We start from the raw sequence: 27,554 nt of genomic DNA, 5'->3' as shown, positions 1-27,554 counted from the left end.
AGTGAGTTCTAATAAAGACAAGTCTTTCAAGTGGTATCACCCAAGAAACCACTTAATAATGACTCTTACTTGGGAGTGAAGCTTTGAAAGATCACCAGCCTTCCCCTGGAAAGGCAGGCTGTTATTTTTCATGGTTACGTGGACCTGGGGATAAGAGGATTGGGTTAGTGTAGGTTTAAATTCCACAAAGCTTGCTGTTCTTACTGAAATGCAGTAGAGGTTTTTTGTTTGCTTGCTTGTTTTTGTAAACACTCTCTATGTTGCTACAAGTCTTTGGTTGGTTTAAAAGTACTGAAAAAGTTGATTTTAATAACTTTTGTCAGTTTTGTCATTGCTTTTATGAAGAAACAAAATTTCATAATTCATTACCCCAAGATTTTCATTGATATCACCCCTTTATTTGTTTTTTGACAATTCATCTTATAATGAAATATCATTTTCTTAGTACTTACAGAGTTACTATTCAAACTTTTTTAGGAGAAGAGATGTTGGAATTTTACTTTAAAATAGAACGAGGCAGAAGATTCTCCAAGGTGACTTGATTAATATGTAGAATGTCCTAATGGAAGTAATAGTTTTATATTAAAAGTAAATGCCAGGTATGTAAGATAAGAACCAATGATATCAACATATAGACAATAAGTATATACATTAATTGGATTCCCTGGTAAACTGAAAGCAGTTTTAAAAAATATCCCCCACCATCCTTTTAAGACAACGTTCAGGTTACCAAAAAATAGGAGTAACCACATTAAAATGAGTTAAGGTATGAAAAATAAAAAGGAGCACAACTTTTATTAAAAAGTACATAAACTTTCTGGGCAAAGTGGTGCATACCTGTAATCCCAGTGGCTCAGGAATCTGAGGCAGGAGGATCACAAGTTCAGGATCAGCCTCAGCAACTTCATGAGGCCCTAAGCAACTCAGCAAGACCCAGTCTCAAAAAAATATATGTTGAGGATGTGGCTCAGTGGTGAAGCATCCCTGGGTTCAATCCCCAATACCATAAATAAATAAATAAATAAATAAAATATTTAAATGCAGTATAATATGTACAGGTGGCACATGGTGCTAATTTTATATGCAGATATAGTAATCCAACTCAAGTTTACAAGTTATACCTTTACTACAACTTTGACTAAATCATGAACTAGTGCAGAATTAAGCTGTGCTAGAGTGCTGATCTTTGCATACTTCAATGCAGCATACTCAGTTCTTCATAATTATGTGCTTTGTAAACCCATGATTCACCGTGACCATATTTTTTGCTAGGTGCTATAAAACAGGAAGAAGGGACTCCTCATTGTATGACAGGTGATGCTGTAGAGTTGGTATTCATTTATCATTATCAAGAATTTTCAGTGCTAAGCAAAACTTTCCTGCTGTAATTTGAGGAGGAACGTGCACCATATCTTAGTCCAACATAGTTCCATCAAGTATTTGGCCAAAATACAGTGCTCAACATCAATCTCTCCAATCTTAAATACTCGACAAAGGAAGTGAAGGAAATGCAGGGGTAGAGGGTGACCCAGAGCAAAGTTTAAGACTCTTCAATCTTTATTTCCATCTCAATGATTTGGTGCTTAGTTTAAGTGGTGTTTTTCACAAAAGCAAAGTCACCAATTTCTGGAAGGTACGTTTCTTCCTGTTTATTTGTGTTAAACATGGCAGTGACACCAACCAGCTGCAGTATCTTCCCGAGCATATAGTTATTCTTCATGAACCAATCAATAAAAATAGTTATATACACAGCCTCCTGCAGCAACCTGAATGCCATTTGAACCTGTATTAGTTAGTCGTTTAGGATGGCGCTCATGTTACCAGGAACTTCCCCACCCAGTAGGTATTCTGGTCTCACTGATTTCTCCTCCTTAAGTTGTCTCAGATAAACATAAGTCTCTTTCATATATCTACTGCGAAGGTTTGGTACAGCTCCATCTTTATTTTATTTTATTTCATTTTATTTTGTACCAGGGATTGGTCCCAGGAACACTTAACCACTGATCTACATCCCCAGCCCATTTTATATTTTATTTACAGACAGGGTCTCATTAAGTTGCTTAGGACCTTGCTAAGTTGCTGAGGCTGGCTTTGAACTTGCAATCCTCCTGCCTCAGCCTCCTGAGCCCCTGGGATTACAGGCATGCACCACCACCCCTGGCTTTGGCTCCATATTCTGCATCCACATCAATCACTGCAAGAATTACATCAGAAATAGGCTGGGGTTGTAGCTCAGTGGTAAAGTGCTTGCCTAGCATGTGTGAGGCACTGGGTTCAATCCTCAGCACCACATATAAATAAATAAATAAAATAAAGATATGTGTCCATCTATAATTAAACATACTTTTTTTTTTTGTTTTAAAAAAAGAATTACATCAGAGAAAGCCCTATCCAGATGTTCTGCAGAGACACAACCAGCTGTTCCATTGGGCTCGAAGAGGGAATATCAATCAAAATAGGTTCAGGGGAAAGTTTTTCTTTCTTAGGCTCAGATTCAGATTCTGCTGCTGGTTCTAGCTCTGGCTCTGGCACACACACAGGTGCCTTTTCCAGAGGTCTGGGTAATTTTTAGCAATAATTTTTCCAGTAGCTAACATTTTTGCTCCCTTTTTCAGAGGCACTTTGGCCTGTAGCTGTTCACCAACTTTGTCACCAGTGTCTCCAAGAGCTGTTCTTGACCTCATCCCATGCTTGGAGGCTGTTGCAGTCAGTGGTCATAGGCGACTACTTTGAACCTGCCATACTGATCTTGGCCTAATATCCAGCACTATTTTTTGTGTTCTTTCTCTGTTCCTACATCCCTCAAACTCCCCAACTAGGCCAGGGGCTCATCTTGGCCCTCTCTTGATGACAAAGCCAGAAGGCACACAGTGAAGAAGGTTGCATTTGTTCACAGTCCACAGCTGGTAACTCAGAGAACTATGACTCTCTCTTCACCAGGTAGAGGTTCAGAGGGAAGAAGCAGGAGCACCCTTTATTTATAGTTTTTATTTTCTTGTTTTGGTATCCTAGCTGTAAGCCAGAATGTCTTTGTCAAAGAAAATCTTTATTTTATTTATTTATTTATTTTCATTTTTTTGTGGTGCTGTGGATTGAACCCAGGGCCTTGTGCTTGCAAGGCAGGCACTCTACAAACTGAGCTATATCCCCAGCCTGAATATCTTTATTTTTGAAGTCAATTTGGATAAACCATATTATTATTATTTTAGAAATTTTCACTGAAAATGAAACGATTAAAAATCAACTTTAACAAACATATTCAGAATAATAGATACAAATAATTGTACTTATACACAATGTTTTAAAGATGGAAAACCATATAGATGTAAAAAAAGATGAAATTTGTTTCTAGAAAAATATAAATTCTATATGATGCTGAGATTGCAGCACATAAGATGTTCCAGGTAAAATTTGAGATGAACATAGCAATGAATTGAATTCTATTTCACTTTTCTTTGATGATGCTACAAATTTAGAATAAAGTATAAACTTAATATGGATTTCTTTATTGCTATTAAAAGTTAACTTGAGGGGGATTCAAGATGGCGGACTAGAGGGTGGCTGCGTTTCGTGTTGCTCCAGGACTCAGGACTCAAGAAGAGGAGATATAGAGAGACTTGGGACCAACTCAAAGCAGCCGGGGAGCTGCCCAGAGGAGAAGGAGAAATACGGGCTCGGCACGTCGCTTGGACTTGGAGCAGCTGCGCCAGGGCTCCGGGCGGCTATCCGGAGGAGCAGCGTGGACTCAGGACACAAGAAGAGGAGATATTGAGAGACTTGGGACCAACTCAAAGCAGCCGGGTGAGTGTTTCCCACTGGGCAGGCGTCCCGGAAGGGGCGGTAGCCCCGAAAGCAGGGAACTTTCTGAAGTAGAGCTGCCGGCGAGACGCCCCACCCCCTGCCGGAGCAGTGATCGCAGACAACTGTGAGCATTGGAGAGGTGGCTGTTCACCACAGCGCTTGGACTCAGCTCAACCCACCCGGGCTCTGGGAGGCTGCCCAAAGGAGAAGGTGCTCGGTGAGCTGTTTGGACTGAAAGCGACCATCCCTGAACACAAGGGGCTGCCCAGAGGAGAAGGAGAAATACGGGCTCAGCACGTCGCTTGGACTTGGAGCAGCTGCGCCAGGGCTCTGGGCGGCTATCCAGTGGAACAGCGCGGTGAGTGATTTGGTCCCAGAGCATCCGCTCCTGAACACAGGGGGGTTGTCTGGAGAAGGAGGAGGAGCGCGGCGGGGTGCTTGGGCTCGAAGTGACTGCACCAGGGCTACGGGTGGCAGTCGGGACGAGGAGGTGCACAGTGAGTTCTTGGGACTCGTGACGCACCAGATCTCTGGGTGACTGCCTGGTGGAGAAAGAGGTGCGTGGTGGGTCACTTGGACTTAGAGCGACCGCACGGAACAACAGGTGGCTGCCGGAGGAAAAGGCGTGTGGCGGGTCACTGGGACTTGGAGCGATTGTAAGGGGCTCCAGGTGGCTGCTCAGAGGAGGGGCCGCATAGCCAGGCGAAAAGTGCAGAGCAGGGTCCTAGACGGCTTCTTGGTGGAAGAGCCCCACAGACAAACTGAGGGGCGGAGCGAAGGCTCCAGGACTGCAGGCAGCTTCTCTGAGGAGAGGCAGCCAAAGGAGATTCGTTTGCGAAGGGTGAGGCTTCCAGGCCCAGGAGGTAGGTCCGGGTCCCTGGGAACATTGCAGAAGAAGGCTGCCCAGCCCAGGCGGTAGTTGTGAATTGAATGGAACCTCTGGGAGGAAAACCGACCAGCGAGACCTCCCCACCGGGTGACTCCTCCCTGTCGGGTGAGGTTCTCCCAAAAGGACTGTAAAATCAGAGACACAGGCCCAAACTGGTCTTGCATCAGCCCACATCCTACTTCCCTTTTGGATGACCATTCATCAGCAAGTGAAGGTACCTCTGCCCACTAGCAGGGAATATACACAACCGGAAGGCCACCACCCCTAGGGAGTCAGCTCCCTTGTGGAGCACTGCATTATCAACTTTCCCTAAGACTTCAGGCTACTGAAGACTAAGAGGGGATATAATAGAAATCTTCAGGGATATTATAAGACAATAGAGGAAATCTGAAATATCACAGTGGTCAACTGATACCTGAACAATATGAGAAAACAAGGAAAGAAAATGCTGCAAACAAATCTAGATGTTACATCAATGAAACCCAACGACAGCATGGCAGAAGAAATGACAGAAAGGGAGTTCAGAATGTACATAATTAAAATACTCAGGGAAGCAAATGACGAGATGCAAGAGCAAATGCAGGCACTGAATGATCGCACCAATCGACAGTTAAAAGAGCAAATACAGGAAGCAAAAGATCATTTCAATAAAGAGTTAGAGATATTGAAAAAAAACCAAACAGAAATCCTTGAAATGAAGGAAACAATAAACCAAATTAAGAACTCCATAGAAAGCATGACCAATAGAATAGAACACCTGGAAGACAGAACATCAGACATTGAAGATAAAATATTTAACCTTGAAAACAAAGTTGAACAAACAGAGAAGATGGTAAGAAATCATGAACAGAATCTCCAAGAACTATGGGATATCATGAAGAGGCCAAATTTAAGAATTATTGGAATTGAGGAAGGCTTAGAGAAACAGACCAAAGGAATGAACAATCTATTCAATGAAATACTATCAGAAAATTTCCCAAATCTGAAGAATGAAATGGAAGATCAAGTACAAGAGGCTTATAGGACTCCAAATATACAAAATTACAACAGACCCACACCAAGGCACATTATAATGAAAATGCCCAACATACAAAATAAAGACAGAATTTTAAAGGCCGCAAGAGAGAGGAATCAAATTACATTCAGGGGGAAACCAATACGGATATCAGCAGATTTTTCAATCCAGACCCTAAAAGCTAGAAGGGTCTGGAACAACATTTTTCAAGCCCTGAAAGAAAATGGATGCCAACCAAGAATCTTATACCCAGCAAAACTTACCTTCAAATTTGATGATGAAATAAAATCCTTCCATGATAAACAAAAGCTAAAAGAATTTACAAACAGAAAGCCAGCATTACAGAACATTCTCCGCAAAATATTCCACGAGGAAGAGATGAAAAACAAAGAAACAAATCAGCAATGGGAGGAACTATCCTAAAGGAATTGTCAAATAAAGGAAGAACCAAGTCGTCTCAAAATAAATAAATAAATAAATAAATAAATAAATAAATAAATAAAATGGACCAAATGACCGGGAATACTAATCATATCTCAATAATAACCCTGAATATTAATGGCCTGAACTCATCAATCAAAAGACATAGACTGGCAGATTGGATCAAAAAGAAAGATCCAACAATATGTTGCCTGCAAGAGACTCACCTCGTAGAAAGAGATACCCATAGACTAAAGGTGAAAGGATGGGGGAAAACATACCATGCACATGGACTCAGCAAAAAAGCTGGGGTATCCATCCTCATTTCAGATAATGTGGACTTCAAATCAAAACTAGTCAGAAGGGATAAAGAAGGACATTACATACTGCTTAAGGGAACCATAAATCAGCAAGACATAACAATCATAAACATCTATGCCCCAAACAGTGGCTCATCCATGAATGTCAAACAAATCCTTCTCAATTTCAGAAACCAAATAGACCATAACACAATAATACTAGGTGATTTTAACACGCCTCTCTCACCACTGGACAGATCTTCCAGACAAAAATTGAACAAAGAAACCATAGATCTCAATAACACAATCAATAATTTAGACTTAACGGACATTTATAGAATATACCATCCAACCAAGAGCGAATACACTTTCTTCTCAGCAGCACATGGATCCTTCTCTAAAATAGACTATATATTATGCCACAAAGCTAATGTAAGCAAATACAAGAAGATAGAGACACTACCTTGTATTCTATCAGATCATAATGGATTGAAGTTAGAAATAAATGAAAGAGTAAAAAACAGAAGCTACTCCAACACCTGGAGATTAAACAATATGCTATTACATGATGAATGGATAACAGAAGATATTAGGAAGGAAATTAAAAAATTCTTAGAGGTAAATGAGAACAAAGAAACATCATATCAAAATCTTTGGGACACTATGAAAGCAGTACTTAGAGGAAAATTTATTTCATGGAGCGCATTCAATAAAAGAAGTAAAAATCAACAAATAAACAACCTAACACTACAGCTCAAAGCCCTAGAAAAAGAAGAACAGACCAACACCAAAAGTAGTAGAAGACAGGAAATAGTTAAACTCAGAGCTGAAATCAACGAAATTGAAACAAAAGAAACTATACAAAAAATTGACAAAATAAATAGTTGGTTCTTTGAAAAAATAAACAAAATTGATAAACCCTTAGCCACTCTAACAAAGAGAGACGAGAGAAAACCCAAATCACCAAAATTCGGAATGAACAAGGAAATATCACAACAGACACGATTGAAATACAAAACATAATTAGAAGCTATTTTGAAAATCTATATTCTAACCAAATAGAAAATTTCGAAGACATCAACAGGTTTCTAGAGACATATGAATTGCCTAAGTTGAACGAGGAGGACATACACAATTTAAATAGAACAATTTCAAGTAATGAAGTAGAAGAGGTCATCAAAAGCCTACCAACAAAGAAAAGTCCAGGACCAGATGGGTTCTCAGCCGAGTTCTACAAAATCTTTAAAGAAGAGCTCATTCCAATACTTCTCAAAGTATTCCATGAAATAGAAGAGGAGGGTACCCTCCCAAACTCATTCTATGAAACCAATATTACCCTGATACCCAAGCCAGACAGAGACAAATCGAGGAAAGAAAATTTCAGACCGATATCATTAATGAACATCGACGCAAAAATTCTCAATAAAATTTTAGCAAATCGCATACAAAAATATATTAAAAAGATAGTGCACCACGATCAAGTGGGTTTTATCCCAGGGATGCAAGGTTGGTTCAACATCCGGAAATCAATAAATGTAATTCACCATATCAATAGACTTAAAGTCAAGAACCACATGATTATTTCAATAGATGCAGAAAAAGCATTTGATAAAATACAACACCTCTTCATGCTCAAAACACTAGAAAAAATAGGGATAGTGGGAACATTCCTTAACATTGTAAAGGCCATCTATGCTAAGCCCATGGCTAATATCATTCTAAACGGTGAAAAACTGATAGCATTCCCCCTAAAAACTGGAACAAGACAGGGATGCCCTCTTTCACCACTCCTATTCAATATCGTTCTTGAGACTCTAGCCAGAGCAATTAGGCAGACCAAGGAAATTAAAGGAATACGAATAGGAAAAGAAGAACTCAAACTATCCCTATTTGCGGATGATATGATTATATACTTAGAGGAACCAGGAAATTCCACCAGAAAACTGTTAGAACTCATAAGTGAATTCAGTAAAGTGGCAGGTTACAAGATCAATGCTCATAAATCCAATGTATTTTTATACATAAGTGATGAATCCTCAGAAAGAGAAATTATGAAAACTACCCCATTCACCATAGCATCGAAAAAAATAAAATACTTGCGAATCAATCTCACAAAAGAGGTGAAAGACCTCTACAATGAGAACTACAGAACACTAAAGAAAGATATTAAAGAAAACCTTAGAAGATGGAAAGATCTTCCATGTTCTTGGATAGGCCGAATTAATATTGTCAAAATGGCCATACTACCAAAAGTGTTATACAGATTCAATGCAATCCCAATTAAAATCCCAATGACGGACCTTACAGAAATAGAGCAAGCAATCATGAAATTCATCTGGAAGAATAAGAAACCCAGAATAGCTAAAGCAATCCTTCGCAGGAAAAATGAAGCAGGGGGTATCGCAATACCCGAACTTCAACTTTATTACAAAGCAATAGTAACAAAGACGGCATGGTACTGGTACCAAAATAGACAGGTAGATCAATGGTACAGAATAGAGGACACGGACACAAACCCAAATAAATACAACTTTCTAATACTAGACAAAGGTGCCAAAAATATGCAATGGAGAAAAGATAGCCTCTTCAACAAATGGTGCTGGGAGAATTGGAAATCCATATGCAACAGAATGAAACTAAACCCATATCTCTCACCATGCACAAAACTAAACTCAAAATGGATTAAGGACCTCGGAATCAGACCAGAGACCCTTCAGATTATAGAAGAAAAAGTAGGTCCCGATCTTCAACATGTCGGGCTAGGACCAGACTTCCTTAACAGGACACTCATAGCACAAGAAATAAAAACAAGAATCAATAACTGGGATAGATTCAAACTAAAAAGCTTTCTCTCAGCAAAGGAAACTATCAGTAATGTGAATAAAGAGCCTACAGAGTGGGAGAATATCTTTGCCAATCATACTTCAGATAGAGCACTAATCTCCAGAATCTATAGAGAACTCAAAAAACTCTACTCCAAGAATTCAAATAATCCTGTCGACAAATGGGCTAAGGAAATGAACAGACACTTCACAGAAGAAGATGTACAAGCAATCAATAAACATATGAAAAAATGTTCAACATCTCTAGTAATAAGAGAAATGCAAATCAAAACCACCCTAAGATTCCATCTCACCCCAATTAGAATGGCGATTATCAAAAATACAAGCAACAGGTGTTGGCGAGGATGTGGGGAGAAAGGTACACTCATACATTGCTGGTGGGGCTGCAAATTAGTGCAGCCACTCTGGAAAGCAGTGTGGAGATTCCTTAGAAAACTTGGAATGGACCTTCCATTTGACCCAGCTATCCCACTTCTTGGCCTATACCCAAAGGACTTAAAATCAGCATAGTACAGAGATACAGCCACATCAATGTTCATAGCTGCTCAATTCACAATAGCCAGACTATGGAACCAACCTAGATGCCCTTCAATTGATGAGTGGATAAAGAAACTATGGTATATATACACAATGGAATATTACTCAGCCATAAAGAATGACAAAATTATGGCATTTGCAGGCAAATGGATGAAATTGGAGAATATCATGCTAAGTGAGATAAGCCAATCTCAAAAAGCCAAAGGACAAATGATATCGCTAATAAGTGGAGGATGACACATAAAGGGGGGGAGGGAAGGGTTAATGTTAGGGTTAGAGTTAGGGTAAGGGAGGGGGGCAAGTATGGAGGAAGAAAGTACTGTATAGAGGGTAAAGAGGGGTGGGAGGGGTGGGGGGAAGGGAAAAAATAACAGAATGAATCAAAGAACATTACCCTGTGTAAATTTATGAATACACAAATGGTATGCCTTTACGCCATGTACAAACAGAGAAACAACATGTATCCCATTTGTTTACAATAAAAAAAAACACACACACACACACACAAAAAAAGTTAACCTGAGGGGTTGGGGATATAGCTCAGTTGGGAGAGTGTTTGCCTTTTAAGCACAAGGCCCTGGGTTCAATCCCCAGCACTGCCAAAAAAAAAAAAAAAAAGGTAACCTGAAACATGATAATTTTATTCTTGATCAGAGTTTTAGGTTACTTCCAAGTCATATACATTTTTCCTAAAGAAAATGATGAAAACTTTAATGAAAAATTTACCTGCAATAGTCTAGTAAAGAAACTAATTGTGATGGAATTGAAAATTGAGACAACACAAAATATCCATCAATTTTCAGTGTGTTTACATAATGGCATAATCATGAACAGATCTGAAATGGAATATGAGTTCTATTTCAAAATCTTATATAAATTTTTTGTGAGAGAGAGAGAAAAAGAGAAAGAGAGAGAGTGTGTGTTAAAAACAACTTGCATTATTTGGTATTTGAGCACACTTTGCATTTCCAATAAACAGTAAAGGAAAAGAGTTGGCCTAAAATTGATCAGATTAGTGGCATGTGGATGGGATGCTGACAACATTCAAATATTCACATGAAAAATAAATGCAAATCCTGGAGAGAAATATGCCTTCTTACATGGAGAACTTGACCACATGTCATAGCTGGAACCTGTGAAAGACAAAATGTGCAGGATGTACTACATTTGTATCTGCTGTACTTTCAGCACCTTCACAACATGATTCTCTCTGTGACATGAATTCTATTGATAGTGTCTAGATTTCACATGAAAATAGAGGCTCTGAGGACAATTCCTGAGTTCTTTATCTTCAGATTTAAAAGTCAGATATTATCTTCATTATGTTGGTTTTTGGAGTCTAAAATTTTTACTCTAGTTTATTCTGTGAATAGGTGTTTTACTTCATGGCAAAAAGGAGGAAATGTTCTAATTATGATGATTTAAAAACTTCAGAGATACAAGGTCCCCCTACAAAGTGAGTCATCAAGTCATCATATGCCAAATTAACATTTATAGCCATAGCTCTCTATATAATAAATTATGAAGTAGACAGTATTGCCATGGATTATACATAATCCATGGATAATACATAATGGGTCTGCATTAAAGCAAGCCCATTGCAGCACAATATTACATACATACTGTGGGGTAGTGTTGGAGACAGTTAGGAGGCTGTTTGTTGAGGTATGTGGAAAAATAAAAACATGACCTATCATGAAATGTTACAGGTTCTCTAACTCAGTATATAAACTCAGAGGTGGGCTAATTCCTTAGTGGTTCGAGGCATAATTAAGCTCAATTCTGACTACACAGAGACTCAGAATCACTCATTTTTTCAAGTATCAAGTACCAATGGAAGACCAAACATACACTAGGAATGGTCCATGGTATAACCACTGGGTCACAGGAAAACAGAACTGACAAAGCACTTCCTTCCCAATGACTACTACACTTGTAAGTCCTCTTCACATTGCAAAAAGCAGGTTTATACAGGTGAATTTTGTAATTGAGGAATAGAAGAAGTCATTAATTCATACATACTAGTATGTTGCTTCCCTGCTCTATCACCAACACTGGGCCTTGAAGAATTAATGACATTTAGGTAAATAAATAGGGAAAGCCTTTCTGCTAAGGGTAACAGCATGAGTAAAGGCATAGAGGCAGGCCTAAACAGAGAGCAGTAAGGAACCCAGACTTCTTAAAATAACTTGAAGATTTATCTGATAATTAGATGGGTTGTTTTCTGTAGAATTTAACTTAAATAAAAAATAAAATACAAATATAACATTATCACAAAATACCAGCAGAACTCTTCTCCAGAAATGCAGTCCAACAATTCAGTTGAATGATGTTGTATATAAAATCATTTCAAAATTTTTCTAAGTGCTTTAACCAATGTATTGTTTATTTTTCTCTATCTACTCCATCAAAGGAAGCAAGAATAATGAGAGCAATAAAAAAATCTGGCAGGTTGGCCACTATTTGGCTTTATCTTCTTGAAACTGGAATATTCTCTGAAGTTTTCTTTTCCCTTTTTATTTCCTGTGTATTCATTCATTCAACACACTCACAATAAGAGTGCCTTATTTTGTTTCGTGCTGTTCTTTATGCTGGGGCTATAATAGCAAACAAAACACAAAAATTCCTGCTCTCATGTAGCTTACCTTTTAGTGAGAGAAGCTAAATAGTTTATTGATAGATACACGCTCTGGAGATAAATTAAGTAGGGAAGAGATTAAGACTGTGTATGTGGAATGGTGGAGGGAAGTTTTAATTTTAAGCAGATGTCCTCATTTCAGAAAGCAACACAAACTTTTCAACAAAAATTTGAAGGAGAGATCTATTTTGATATGTAGAAGAGTGTTATGGACAGAGGAAATAGCCAATACAAAGGCCCTGATGCAGTGTTATGCCTGGCATGTTCAAGAAACAGAAATTAGGTGATTATTAAGAGGAGAAGTGACAGAGGGAGGGAATTGAAGTCAAAGAGATGTAGCAGGTGTGTGTATGTATGCAGTATCTGTGTGCAGAAAGGGATACAGATGGCATAGGGGCTCGTATGCATTTACGCTGAGAGAGATGGGAAGCTATTGTTCATTTTTTTTTGACATAGTTCTATTTGCTAATGCAATTCACAAGAAAGATTACAGGTTGTAAATGCTAATAATGGAAACAGAAACATGCCAAACAGTGATGTTAGGGGAAGTATAGAGCTTTGAGTTCACTGCATTAATATTTATTTGTGACCTGTCTTAATCTTTCCAGAGCTCCTATAAAGTTGTTAACAACTTTTATAACAGTTTATAACTGTTAATTGTTTACTTACTTTTTCCATTGGGAGGTGGAGGATGGGCTGGACTTTCCTGGTCTGCCGTGTTGCTGATTCCACTCCTCTTGATGAGATTTAATAATAAATACATAAGAATCACGTCAGCATATTTATAATTTTATATTCTAAAATAATTATAGATTCACAAGAATTTTCAAAAATAGTTCAGAGAGTTCTCTGTACCTTTTCCCCAGCTTCCCTCAATGGCAACATCTTCATAATCGTAGTTCAATATCAACAGCAGAATGTAAACATTGGCATAATTCTATTAATTAAATTACAGATCCTACTTGAATTTCACCATTTTTACATCCACTCATTTTTCTCTCTTTGTGTGTGTGTGTGTGCGTGCATGTAGTGCCATGCAATTTTATCATAAATGTGGATTTGTGGTAATCGCAACACAATCAGGATACAGCACTGTTCTGTTACCACAAAGATCTCCCTTGTGCTACACCTTTTAGTCATATCCACTCTTCACTTCTAAACCCTGGAAACCACTTCTCTGTTCTCAATCTCTGTAATTTTGTCATTTCAATAATGTTATACAAGTAGAACCATTGTATAAGTGTGTGTGTGTGTGTGTGTGTGTGTGCGCGCACGTGTGTGTGTGCATGTAGACTTTTTTTTTGGAACTGGGGATTTAACACAGGGGTGTGTTACCTCTGAGCTACATCCATAGTCCTTTTAATTTTTTATTTTGACATCATTTTACTAAGTTGATTAGAGCCTCACTAAATTGCTGAGGTTTGCCTTGAATTTGCTATCCCCCTGATATGTATATATATATATATATCTATATATATATATATATATACACACACACACACACACACATATATATATACACACACATTATATATGTGTGTTTGGGTGTGTGTATATATATATATGATGTACATATATACATATGTATGTATGTGTATTTTTGCAATGCTGGGGATAGAACCCAGAGCCTCACACGTGATGGGCAAGTGTTCTACCACTGAATTACATCCTTAGCCCTTTTTAATTTTATTTTGAAATAAGGTCTTGTTAAATTGCTTAGTCTGGGCTTGAATTTGTGATCCTCCTACCTCCACCCACCCAGTGTATAATATTTTGATATTAGATTTTTTCATCCAGCTCAGTGCTCTTGAGATCCATATAAGTTACATTATAGATCAAGTTGCATAATGGAATATTTTGTTGTTGTTGTTGTTTTTAGATATACATGACAGTAGACTGTATTTTCACCTATTATACATACATGGGGTGCAACCCATTACAATTTTGATCCCATTCTTGTGGTTGTACATGATGTGGAGTTACACTGGTCATGTATTCATATATGAGCATAGGAAAGTTATGTCCCATTTATTCTACTGTCTTTCTAATTCCCATCTTCCTCCCTTACCTTCATTCCTCTTTGTCTAATCCAGTGTACTACTATACTTCTCCTCTCTACCCTCCCTTGTTATGAATTAGCATCCACATACCTGAGAGAACATGTAACCTTTGTGTTTTGGGGACTGGCTAATTTCACTTAGCATGATACTCTTCAGTCCCATGAATCATGGAATAGATTATTCCTTCATGTTGCCAAGTAATGGTAGTCCATTATATGCACATACCAGTTTGTGTATTAATTCCCTTATTAAAAACATTTTAAAAAGTTTCACTGTAATTGCTTATCCTTTAATAACCTTTTTATTCTGCATGCAAATTAATTTGGAGAACTCTGAATTAAATAGTTCACCCTTGGCATAAGTATGCAGATGCCCACATTCGTTTTGGGAGCATGTATATAATGGTACAGCATTGTTCGACCTCCTTTGGGCTGTAGTTTGTGTTTCCAATCCCTGTGTTACTACATATTGTTGCACATATGTAGTATATTCAAAATAAACATCACTATAAAGACAGAGTAATTGTAAAGGCAAAAAAGAACTTAGTTACTTCAATTATGCCATTCTATGTACAACTTAGAGTCTTTATTTGTGTTTAAAATAGTGAAATATGACTGAGGGTGTAGATCAGTCCTATCTGACCATTTTTACATTCACTCTTTCTTCTTCTCTCTCTGTGTGTGTATGTAGTTATATGCAATTAAATCATGTGGTGTGATTATCACAAATCCAGACCTATAATAGTGAAATAGGACTGAGGGTGTACAGCATTTGCCTAGCATATGTGAATTTCTGGGTTCAATTCTCAGCACCACAAAATATGAATAAATAAAATAGTGAAAACTACAAAAGTGTAATACTTTCATTGATAAGTACAAATTTAAGTTCATACATGAAATTAATTTGAATATTTTAATTGAATTTTATTCTTTTAAATTAGTATTTGAAACATTCATGAATCAATATGCTAATGATTATTACTACTTTATTTTTACTAAGAATAATTCTGTAATATAGAGGAGTAAGATGTCAAGAAATTTTACACTCTGGGTATCAGATATGCTAGGTATGTCATTAGTAATAACATTTGAGCAACAACATATTTAGCAGTTAAAGAATGACATTCTCACCCAATACTCATACTCACTTGTAGAGCAATCCTCATCCTCTTGAATGTTAAAGTTGTGTGTCCTGCCTGTCTCAGTGTTGTGACAGTGATCCCTAAACTGTATCAAATTCTAAAACTAGGTGCCAGAAAATCTATGGAGAATGTGGTGCAGAAGAGGTTTCAAAAGCTGGTTTTCTCTATGCTCATTACATATACAGGGCATAAATGATTGATAAGGAGAAATTGTTGAATTGATGGGAAATAATTATTTAGAGAGACAGTGGTTTAAAGAAATCATATGGACAGCAGTGCCCTCTGGAATTTGGGGGCTGCAGGGACTGGACTGAAATTGGACTTGCAGACTTCCCTGAGAACAAAGCAAAAAGAAAGTCTGCTGTGGAAGCGAGCTGTTTTTCCATTGAGGGGATCCAGTGTAGTAAGACTTCCTGAAAATCTGATGTAGTCCTCAATCATACCAGACTCTTTGTAATAAATATTTTATAACATTCCTTTTTTAAAATTGTGAAATAGAATTTATAGATAAGACCACCTACCTACACACAAAATTTCAAAAATAAAAAATGCAATGCTTTAACTGCAATATTAAAGAGAAGTAAAATCAATTTATAATAAAATAATAACCATATATAAAAGCTTTGGCATGATCGCACTAGATGACATAATTAATCAAATGCTTGCAGCTACTTATGATGAACAGTACTCAAATGAATATAATCAGTGTCATTTCTTTCTATTTAACCATTTGAAATAAGGATTGAGTGTATTCCTATGTATACACGGAACTACCATGACAACAACACCTACTAATGAGTAGTTTGATAGTCATATTGGTTACTTATATGATACAAATATTGTGTCTGTTAGTGAAATGGTTTTCTGAAATGGTGAACAATTCTTGGCAAAGTTCTGAGCAAAAACAGTGTGCAGTTATCCTTTGATATATCCAGTATTCTCAATTTTGGAAAATTTAGTGTGTAGTAAAACAAGACAAAAAGTAATTTGTATTTATATGTTTTAATGCATACATAAATGTCCAAAAAGGCATTAAAAATCATTTAGTACCTGGAACAACTGTTCACTCACTGACCTGGACTCTGTGGCCCTTGTCTAGCCAATGTCATTGAAGGTCACTCCCAGTCATTGCAGCAATCAAAAAATGTCCCAAGAATTTCCAAATATCCACCTCCCTTGCAATGAGTGGTGTCTTACCTGTTGAGAACCACAACTTTAGATTTTTCTGGACCTTTTCATAGCTGAAAGCCATCAATGATGGGATCAGTCCAGTGTTCATTCAGGCCTGCAGAAGAAGTCTTTTGACAAAAGAACAGTAGTAATAAGAAAAAAGTTGTTTTCTGCTTGCATTCTATAGAAATTAGCTGGCTCAATGAATACCTGTTCTAATAATAATAATACTAGCAACACTAATACAATGGTCAGTAAAAAGTGAGTACAAAGACTCTAAGATAGAAAAAATTTCATCATGTTTAAAGAATAATAAGATGACTGCAGTGCAATGCAGGAGTGTAAAATTAAGGGAAAGAGTGAAAGGATTTAAGGTCAAAAAGCAACTGAAAATGTTAGGGCTTACAGGACTTGGAAGAGAGTTTCAGCTTCATTTGAAATACAGTGAGAGGCAAAGATATGACATGAACTGCTTTGTGTTTATAAAGAGCATAAAAGTTGTACTAATCAGGGGAAATAAGAATGACTGCAGGAAGGATATTTAAGAGGTTCTTTCACTCTTCCATTACTGGTAGCAGTAATGAACTAAATTGGATCTAGGAGGTCCATGTGATTGTACTTGCTGATGCCTTGGTGTGGATGAGAGGAGGAAGAAAACCATAATGACCTTGACTCACTGGGAAGATGATAATATCTTTGATTGGGATGAGGGAAACACTCGAGGGTAGAATATGATAGTCTATTAAAAAGTCAACTATTTTCCCTCTTATAAAATTATATCTTGTTAGGAGAAAGACAAATGTGTTAAGTACTTAGTTGAGGACTTCCAATTAGAAAATAACCATTTCAGAATCTTCACCATCACTTTCATTGATTGATATCTTTAAGCATGGGCTGGCCTAAATCTAGCTTTCAGCAATTTCCATCTGATGTTTAAACCTAAATTTTTCTCCTCCCTCCATCTTAAATCAGAATTTCAACATGGTTTCTTTATCCATAAAACTTTCATAACGATACTAGTTCTATAAGACAGTATGAGAATTAATTATTGAATGTTTACACAATCCTCAGAAAATATTAAAACTGGTATTTCAAGGACTGCCGTTAAAATGGAAAAGTGTTTCTTACCATCTCTGGATTCAGTATGACAAAAGCAACAATTATGAGTTCTGTCTCATTATGTCTGGGGAACAATTATGGAACTCTATATGTCACACTGGAGTTGTGGGGGGGACTGTGTGTAGGTAGGCATGATGATGAGCCAGATGGGTAGAGTTCCTCTCCTAAATAAGCCACCAGGTAGTTGTCTATACCTAGAAACAAAAATTGAAAGCAGTCTGAATTTGCACTGAATTTAGCCATATTTGAGGTAAAAAACAGGGTCAGAGGACTGTGTCTGTTCAAATTGTTGCAGTTCCTTCAAGGTGCCAATCTTCCTGGCAGAGTCAGATACCATTGCTGGAAAGTGACTCTTATGAGGTCCATACTTTTCTGAACATGCCAATGTGGGTAGCCTCTTTCTAGGCCTTGTAGAGTGAACATGCATATGAGATCAGGTTCTGTGGGGGAAAGCTGAGTAAGGGAAAGAAAAATCTAAATCATAGAATAGGGTTGCATTCAGTCTGGTGGCAAGGGAGAAGAACAGCATGAACACAACTGGGGGTCAATGTTGGAGAAGGGGGTAATGTTTTAGGGGATGCAAGCAGATGAGGGGACCACAAATCATTTTGTCTATTAAAAGGTTTTTCTTAGGGCCAGCTGATGGGCAAACTGACAGGGGAGAGGCTAAACTGAGAGAAACAGGATTTTTGTTATGAGACTTCTAATGTTCTCTAGCACATTAGAAGGTTTTACTTCTCCATTCCTCTTTCCCATCCCTTCATTTGTCATTTCTTCCTGCCCTCTGCCTGGTTCTTTCAGTGTTGGAACTACAGTAACCAAAAATAACCAAGGCAAATCATCTACTGGTGATGTCTACTGATTGAAATCTTCCCTAGTGGGGCCATTTGGCCTTCACACTTCTTGTCAGAGAAACTGGAGCCTCAGAAAATCCTTTGATAAACTGACTCCTTCTGTCTAAATGAAAACAGCAAGAGTATAAAACAGAGACTTCAGAGGTTAGTTGCGATCTATTCTTAACCTCTTTTGCAAGACAGATTGCTTGGGCTGAGAACATAAGCAGCATCTGTTATGAGCTGTTACTCTTAAGTATTAGGTTTGGTTGAAGAAGTGGCCATGTGGAAAGGGGGAGTAGATTAACTAAACAAATAAGTTTTCCATTAATATTTTTTAATTGTTTCTTCAGTTCTATGAGAAATTAATAGCCTGCTGACCTTTGTGTAAATTGTTGAGGGTCAGGGTATGACTGACCATGATCATTAAAAAAGCTGTTTGCCTCTGGTCAAAGTTCACACTGGGTTCTACATTTTTGCAAAATATTGGAGTACAGCTAGGAGTGGTGGCACATGCCTATAATCCCACCGGCTCAGAAGGCCAAGGCAGGAGAATCACAAATTCAAATCAGCCTCAGAAACTTGGTGAGGCTCTGAGTAACTCAGTGAGATCCTGTTTCAAAATAAAAAATAAAAAGAAACAAAAAGGGTTGGAGAAGTAGCTCAGTGATAAAGTACCTCTGGTTTCAATCCCTGGTACCAAAAAAAAAAAAAAAAAAAGTGGAATACAGTGGGCCACTTCAGTTCTGAAAACCAAATGAACCTCTGCACATGCAGATATTTGTTTCATCAGGTCTGTCCCTGGGCACAGAGCTCATTCAGCTGCACCCAACTGGACATGGAGTATGTGCCTAGGAAGAGTTGGAGGGGATTCTTTTGTTCCTTCTCTGTGTTATTTCACTGCTCTTATCCTCCCCCACCCTGACAAACTCCCTCATATACACTCAATCTCTGGCCTCAAGCCCTGCTACATATCCCCCCTCCTCATTCTTACAGCTATTGACAAGCACATGCATGGACGTCCCTATGTTTCCTTAGATCATCTCAGTACCATTCTGGTCAATCTTGCTGCCTTTGGCTTCTCCTCAGAAGAGTCCCATCAGTGCTCACAGTATGCTTACTGCATGCTCACGGCATGATAGTCACTTGGCCAAGCACTTCACATGCATCATCACACTCATTTCAAAAGAATTCTGTGAAGATGCCCAATTTACAGATGGGAAAACTGAAGCCCAGAGAGATTATACAATATGCCCTAGGGGACAGCGCTTGTTGAAATGGATTTAGGGTTTGTGCTCAAGACTGTCTAATCTCCTGTCCTGAGATCATAACCATGACAAGTTCTCTATTTCACCTTTTACACTGACTAGAGAATTATCTTTGTAAAACACATTTAGTATCTAGTTATTCACCCTTCTGAAGTCTTTCGCCATCCACCCTAGTACTATGCCTTTAAATCAAATTAAGCCATTTGCACAGATACTCAGATTCTGTTTACATGTTATGGATGGTATCTTACAGCCTTGCTTAACTCTGGTTTTGTATTTCATTTAAGTTCTGCCTAGGTCTCAACCTGTAGGATGTTTTCCTTCTGCTTTCTCTCTTCTATTTGTTTGGACTTGATGATTGCATTAGCTTTCCATTGCTGTGACAAAATACCTGGGATAATCAACTTAAAAGGAGGAAAGACTTAATTTGTTTTTCAGTCTATGGTCACTTGGCTCTGTTGTTTTTGGAACTGGGGTAAGGCCAAATATCATGGTGGGGAATACATAACAGAGCAAAATTGCTCACCTCATGGCAGCATGAAGTCTATGGGGATGCAATTTCTGGTCCCAATAACCCTTGTAAGGGCATGTCCCTAGTGACCTAACATCCTTCCAGCAGGCCCCACCTCTTAAAGGTTTGACCACCTCCAGTAGGGCCACAGGCTGCTGACAAAGACTTTACATGGCCTCTGAAGGAAATTTAAGATCCAGAACATAACAAATATTAAGCTCAGTTCTCCCAGATTGGACTCCTGACTTTCTCTAAGTACTCATGTATTGCTCTTTCCTGCTCTTAGTTTCTTCAAAAAAATAGCCCCTCATTCCTATTTGGGCTTTTAGGATTCCCATCTGAATCTTATACCATCAATGTTTTAATATATCTACATGCCAAAATTCAGCTGAATAGACTGAGAAAGTCTTGATACTGACTCCAAACCTCACCTTTCTTCTTCCTAAGGGCTCATAAACCCTTTAAAACTATTTTTTTAATTTTGTAAAATTCTTAGCCACTCCAAATATTACTCCTATATGATTTCTCTTTCCTCCTTCTAAGGCTCAAATTAAATGTAATCAAGAGCTTTTTGACATCTAGCAATATTTATTTATTGGACAATTCCAAGTTTTTTTCCTAATAAGATACAGCTTCCTCCTTTTTCCCAGGTGTTTGTAGAGTCTGGTCAGGACATTAGGAAAGGGAAAGACAGGCACAGGCAAAGACATACTTATGTTGGAGGAAATTAACCGTAAACGGTTTGTCTTTTTTGAAGGAACACATTTATAATTGATATCCCACTCATCTGTATGTGGGATAGAAGATATTTTAAGCTTCATATTCATATATCTTATTTCATGTGCACAGTTGATTGGGGTGATACTCTGTCCAATGTCAGAATGCCTAAAAGTATCAGGAAGGCAAATGTACTAACAAAAGGAAGCTCCTGATGGCTTCAGAGGGCGGGAGGCGGTCTTCTTCAGTAGAAGCAGACAGTGTGCAGGAAGGCCTTGCCGCTTTTCTCCTCGAATTCCTGCAGTAGTTCATCAATCTCGTCATCCATGTCATCGGTGTGCTGGATACACTGGCAGAGCTCACATATGAGGAATGCCCCGAGGGTGGCCTCTTCATAGTTGTCTTGGATATCCACATTGACCACATGCACTGGTTGGCAGGTCTCCTGCTCTCTGGAATTCAGCTCTTCCACCACCTGGTCATAGACTCGTTCTTCACAAGTGAGGATCAGATCGAATGGTTCTTTACAATTCTGGAATCTTTCTGGACCAGGCTTGATTCTTTTATTTCTATCCAACATATGCAAAATGCCATTCTTTGTATAGAAATCCTTGTCTTTCTTAATAAGATCATTGTACATCTGATCATATGTCGTTCTGAAATCATAAATATTTGGCTTGTTGGGTGCCGGTCCTGGAAGCTTCACGTGAGATCCTGTTCCAAAGGAACGAACATTGAAACCTCGTTTGCTGAGGATGTGGTGTGCCTCCATGCTCCGATTCTGGTTGCTGGAGCAGACCACCGCCACCTGCAGTGGCAAAGATGGCATGATACCACAAGATTTGCCACACTCTTGTTCTAGAACTTTCGTTCAATGTGGCGCCTCAGCGCGAGCGAGCGAAATGGTTACCGCGCGGCCAGAAGTCAGGCACGTTAGAAGGAGCAATGGCGGCACAGCACGACAGGTCATACGTAACCAGACGTAAGGGTCACGTCACAGGGGAGGCCCCGCCCCTTGGGCATGCGCGTTTCCCTGTCTGCAGATGAGAGCGGCCGAGAGCCTGCCAACACCGTGCCTTTCCGCGGCTTCTGTAGCTGAGGACCTGCTTTCCCAATACACTGCAAGGTTGGTTCTATGCCTCTTACCCCACATCCCGCACAAGTGTCTCATGTTACATCCTTACAGGAGGACTTATCATTGAACCCTTGAACGTCATTTATTCTCCCTTCAGTGCTTTCTACCTTTATATTCTCTCCAAGTTTCAATCTGGGTATTCTCCGACCTCTCTTCTGGTTCTCTAAATTTCCATGTCCAGTCTGCTATTAAACCTATTCATAAGTTATTTCTGAGTTCTAGAATTTCAAGTCTTAATCATGTCTTTCATCTTGTTTATGGCAGATACAATTATTTTAGAGTTGTTATCTGTTAACCGCAATATCTGTGTCTTTTGGGGTATATTTCCACAGTCTGTTGTTACGATTTTTAATCATATATCTTATCACCTTTGGTGTTTGGCCATTTCTTATTGCATGTTGGACTTTACATTTTCACAAGTGTTGTAAGAAGTATTTTGAGGTCTTAATATTATCCTTGTCCAGAGAATGTTTATATTTAATTCCATCAAGTGCTTGTTGGCACTAGCAATGAGGGATCACTTCAATACAGAAGTGGAGCTGGTCCATTATTAATGATGGACATTTGCAGGTCTATTCTTAAATGGTTCATGATTTCAAAATCCCAGCTCTGACTCTAGTCTTTACCCTTGCCCTGTCCCACCTTTGACAATCCCAAGACTTCGATATCTGTCTACAAAGCTATGTGACATTGTTAAAAATTCAATTCAGCATCTGAACTACTTAGTCTCCTCTGAACTATGAAAACGTTTCCAGAGAAAACAAGGTCCAAGTATTGGTTTTATTTTCTATCACCTCTGCCCTCACTACATGCTAATTTTTCATTCTTTTAAAAGTTTTCTGATGCTCTTATGGAGATAGTTTTTATATTTTGTCCGGCTTACAGTTGTTTTCAGTGGAAAGGTTAGTATGACTTACCTAGTCTGTGGTTACCTTCATGGACAATGACATATCCTTCCATGATCTGGTTTGCATTCATAAAGAGTTTCAAAGATGTCTCTCTTTCTCTAAAAACTACAGTGCAAACTAGAAACCATTGACAGCTCTAATATTTAAAGGATAAAATTAAATCAATATTTAAAAATATATACAAATCAATTTGCCTGTAAGTAAGCTAATTACATTGCACCATGATTTCCACTAACCTCCTTCTTATTCATAGTACAGGCTTTATTTTCCAAACCCTTATTTTATGATACCTTACAATGTTTAAATTCTGGAATCTATTTGCAGAATATAAACACAATTGTGTAGTGAGTTTATAGAAAATTGAGATTTTTGTTGATGATCACTTAGCCCTAATGGACTATAAGTCATTCTGCTTCAAGGGATTCCTAGACTATGAGGATACTAGTGAAATGTGGAAGATGTGGAGCAATTAGTGTTCATTAAAAGTATATTTAAATTTGAGTTACAGTTACACTTGGAAGTCTGGAATTGAAAGAAGGCCATCAGTGAAGATAGCAGAAAGGTTACTAAATTTGAAGGCCAATATCCAAAATGGTTTTGCCTCTAGATAGATAGTAGTTGTTTAGTATAAATAATTTGCAACACTTAAAAGCACATTTGGTTTAAAATCTAAAAGTATTTCTGAAAGTGCATTTAAATTATTTTATTTTACTATCTTTCAATTCCTTGTAAATATTTATGATAAGCATTATACAACAGTATATGAGAGGATTTGTGTGTTTGTGTCTGTGTGTGTGTGTGTGTGTGTGCATGTGCACACCATCCTGGGTATTGAACACAGGAATACTTTATTACTGAGCTATTTATATTGCACATATATAATTTTATCTATTTAAAATTGTCCTAAGTATTTCTTTTTTTCTTTTTTTTTGTACTGGGATTAAACCCAGGGGTACTCTACCACTGAGCTACATCCCAGTCCTTTTTATTTTTTATTTTGAGACAGGGTCTTGCTAAGATGCTGACTGGCTTCAAACTTACCATCCACCTGCTTCAGCCTCCTGAGTTGTTGGGATTACAGGTATATGCCACAGTGCCCAACTTTGAAAGGATTTTTTAAAAGAAAAATTATCTTACCTCCTAAGTTAGTTTCTCTCTTTTTCTCTTCAGAATCTAACTGCAAGCTATTGACAGCTGTACTGAAGTATTTTCTTACTTAAAAAAAAAATTACAATAGGGTTTTCATGAAGGGAAAAGAAACATTCTCCATCACACTAAATCTTTCTTATTGATGCTTCCCTTAATGTTTAGTTGGCACCACCCCATCAAAAATCAATTATGGAACTCCCCAAGAGCTCCTGCACTTCCATTTCAGAGAGCATCTAAAGATAATCTTATAACAAACATAAATACTTGCTACTAGAATACCAACCTTAACTGGATCATCAACTCGTTCTCCCTAGCTTCAGTTTCAAACTTTCACCATTCTTGCTAAGCCTTCAACCTGCAACCTTCACTCTCAACAAATACCTTTTCCTCCTACTGCACAGCCATCCTGAGTAATATAGCAATTTTTACCCCAATATTTTTGTCAATATTTTTCAAATACTTTATAATGGAAAATGTAAAACATACACAAAATTATAGAGAGGATTGTTTAATGAACCCTCATATATATGTGATCCAGCTTCAATAATTATCAACTTATGGCCAATATTTAATTGACCGCATCTTTTAAAAACAGAACTGCTGGGCTGGGGTTGTAGTTCAGTGGTAGAGCATTTGCTTAGTATGTGTGAGGCACTGGGTTTGGTTCTCAGCACCACATATAACTAAGTAAAATAGAGATTCATTGACAACTAGAAAATATTTTTTAAAAACAGAACTTCTAATCACTCTTCTTTCTTTTTTCATTTTTTTTTCTTTTGGTGTGTGTGTGTGTGTGTGTGTGTGTGTGTGTTTTGCTGGGGACTGAACCCAGTGCCTCACATACGCTAGGCAAGCCCTTTACCACTGAGTCATGTCCCCAGCCCTCTAATCATTCTATTACTCTGTTCCTTTCTATTTGTAGTTATTCTCTGCATCAAGATCTGGATTACAGCCCTTCCAGCCTCTTCAAACCTTTGTTGTAATTAGAACATTCCCTTTATATGAACTGATTTCAGTCTGTATTTAAACATGATTAACTTATTTCCATTTTAGGAATCTCTCTCTCTCTCTCTCTCAGTCACACACACACACACACACACAAACAGCTATCATCCTATCATTTTTTTTAGCCAAGAATCTAGAAGGGGCATTACACATTCCCTGTTTCTCTTGTCTTATTTCCTCTTACACTTTATTCCAAGCAAAGGGTTTTCAGTAACATGACTCTGATGAAACTGTTCTCATTGAATTCAATTATGCTCTTTTGGGTGAGTCTTCTCAACTCTTTTCCTGTGTAACTTGTGAGCATGTGATGTTGATCCCTCTCTGTGATCAGCAAATTTTCTTCAAACTCTTGCTTTCCCTTGTACCATGAAAATACTTTCTCCTATATTTCCTTCTATATCTCTGGCCTCTCCTTCCTCAGTCTCCTTCTAACTCCTCTTTGTCTTTTTCATGTGGGTGTTCCCTGGGATCTGTTCTTGTTCCTTTTTTCTTATCATTTACACTTTTGGGGATCAATCTAACCAACTGCCTATATCATCACCATCTGTATAGTTTTTCTCAAACATTTGGAATCTAATGGGATAATGACACATTTGGACTAACAAGTTTTTAACTAAAAGATTCATTTCTATTTGTAATTCGTTTCATAAATGCAAAAATGCATAATTATTCCTAATGAAATAGTGATGATAGTTTCATAACAGAGAAAGTGATAAAATCATTTGTAATCTTTCTTTACTGTATATCTGGCTCAACGTTGAATAGCTTGTGTTTTAGCTCAAGTTCCATATGTATCTCTTTTGTTCTTCTCTTTATTTATACTAATTTAGAAGACCTTAAATTACATTTTGCCTTTGTAGGAATAGTATAAGTATTTGCTGCATTGATCAGGTACATTTTAGATATTGGAATGAAGCAGAGAACTAAAAATTATGAAGAGAATTCTAACTAAAATTAATGTTTTGTCAAATGCTAAGCTGAATGGTACATTGAAGGAAAAAATTGGGGTGGTGGTGAATGTTTTGTCTTAGGAAATACTAGCAAATACATTATTGATCTATTCTTTGGTTATATTCCTTTCTGAAAATATTTCCTCACCCCGCCCCCAGGAACTTTGAACCACTGAGCCACATCCCCAGTCTTTTTTTTATTTTTGAGACAGGGTCTTACTAAGTTGCTCAGGGCCTTGCTGAGTTGCTGAGGCTTACTTTGAACTTGTGATCCTCCTTCCTCAGTCTGCTGAGCCACTGAGATTACAGGCATGCACCACTGTGCCTGGCTTCCTCATGTTCTGATATAGTCCTTAGATGTGATTGTAACATCTGCTCCAAGATACATCAATGACTTCTTTATGAAGTGAGTAAAACCAGTGGTGGAAAAGTCAAATGTTGCTTTTGAAATTTTTGAATTACAATTTAGTCTTTATAATACATCTTATTCTCAGTGGAAAATCATGACCTTTGGTCCTAAAGCAATATAATTGTTGACTATATTTTGAAGTAATTCACTTTGAACAAGCCACCTAGAATCAGGGAAATAGTTTTTAATGGTATTATTTATGATGAAGATATACTGTTATCTCAACTCATGTTTCATGTTCTCTTGGGACCAACTTCCCCTGGGAACCATCTTACTTCATTATTGGAAAAGCAGGCTTAAAATGATAGCCTCAGCTGGGTTGTCTTCACAATCTTCACTGAAAGGGAAAAATTGTTATTCCTAATATACAGATGAGGAAACTGAGGATTAACGAGGTTAAGTGACTTGGCATCGACCACACAGTAGTGAAGTAGGACTTGACTCTCATCATTTTTACCTTACATACTGCCCTTTGTCAGCATCCTGTGGTTTCTTCTATAAGATCTTCACTGCATGTAGTCAAAATTATTCTCTAAAACTCTTGACTGTTCTCTTCTGCCTAAAATCTCTCAATGTCTCTCTGTAGCCCTAGGAAAAAGCACAAACTCCCCGTCATTCATGAAAAGTGCCTCTAAGTCTGGATCCTGCTGTTTCTCTGTTCTAATAACTATGGTTGCATAGCAAATCATACAAAACTCAATAGCATAAAATAACCATGTATTATGCTTACAGATTCT

The 27,554-nt window shown here is 37.8% G+C and overlaps 1 protein-coding gene and 1 pseudogene across 2 annotated transcripts; both read right to left on the bottom strand.

Annotated features, from left to right (window-relative positions):
* Positions 1–1,115: 1,115 nt before the first annotated feature.
* Positions 1,116–16,922, bottom strand: LOC306651135 (G2/mitotic-specific cyclin-B1-like; annotated as a pseudogene). Its single transcript has 3 exons — positions 16,841–16,922; positions 1,340–1,938; positions 1,116–1,215 (listed from the first exon to the last, which is right to left on the bottom strand). The product of its transcript is annotated as a G2/mitotic-specific cyclin-B1-like (transcript).
* Positions 16,923–21,505: 4,583 nt separating this feature from the next.
* On the bottom strand, positions 21,506–22,090 carry LOC306651298 (RNA polymerase II subunit A C-terminal domain phosphatase SSU72-like; the record flags this gene model as incomplete). The annotated part of the gene is made up of 1 exon (XM_079123853.1): positions 21,506–22,090. One exon carries the CDS (start codon positions 22,088–22,090, stop codon positions 21,506–21,508), a length of 585 nt encoding a protein of 194 aa, XP_078979979.1.
* Between the last annotated feature and the right edge of the window lie 5,464 nt (positions 22,091–27,554).

This window comes from Sciurus vulgaris, assembly GCF_902686455.1.
Source record: "Sciurus vulgaris genome assembly, chromosome: X".
Taxonomy (NCBI): Eukaryota; Metazoa; Chordata; class Mammalia; order Rodentia; family Sciuridae; genus Sciurus; species Sciurus vulgaris.
This window is presented reverse-complemented; position numbering and strand designations above follow the sequence as displayed.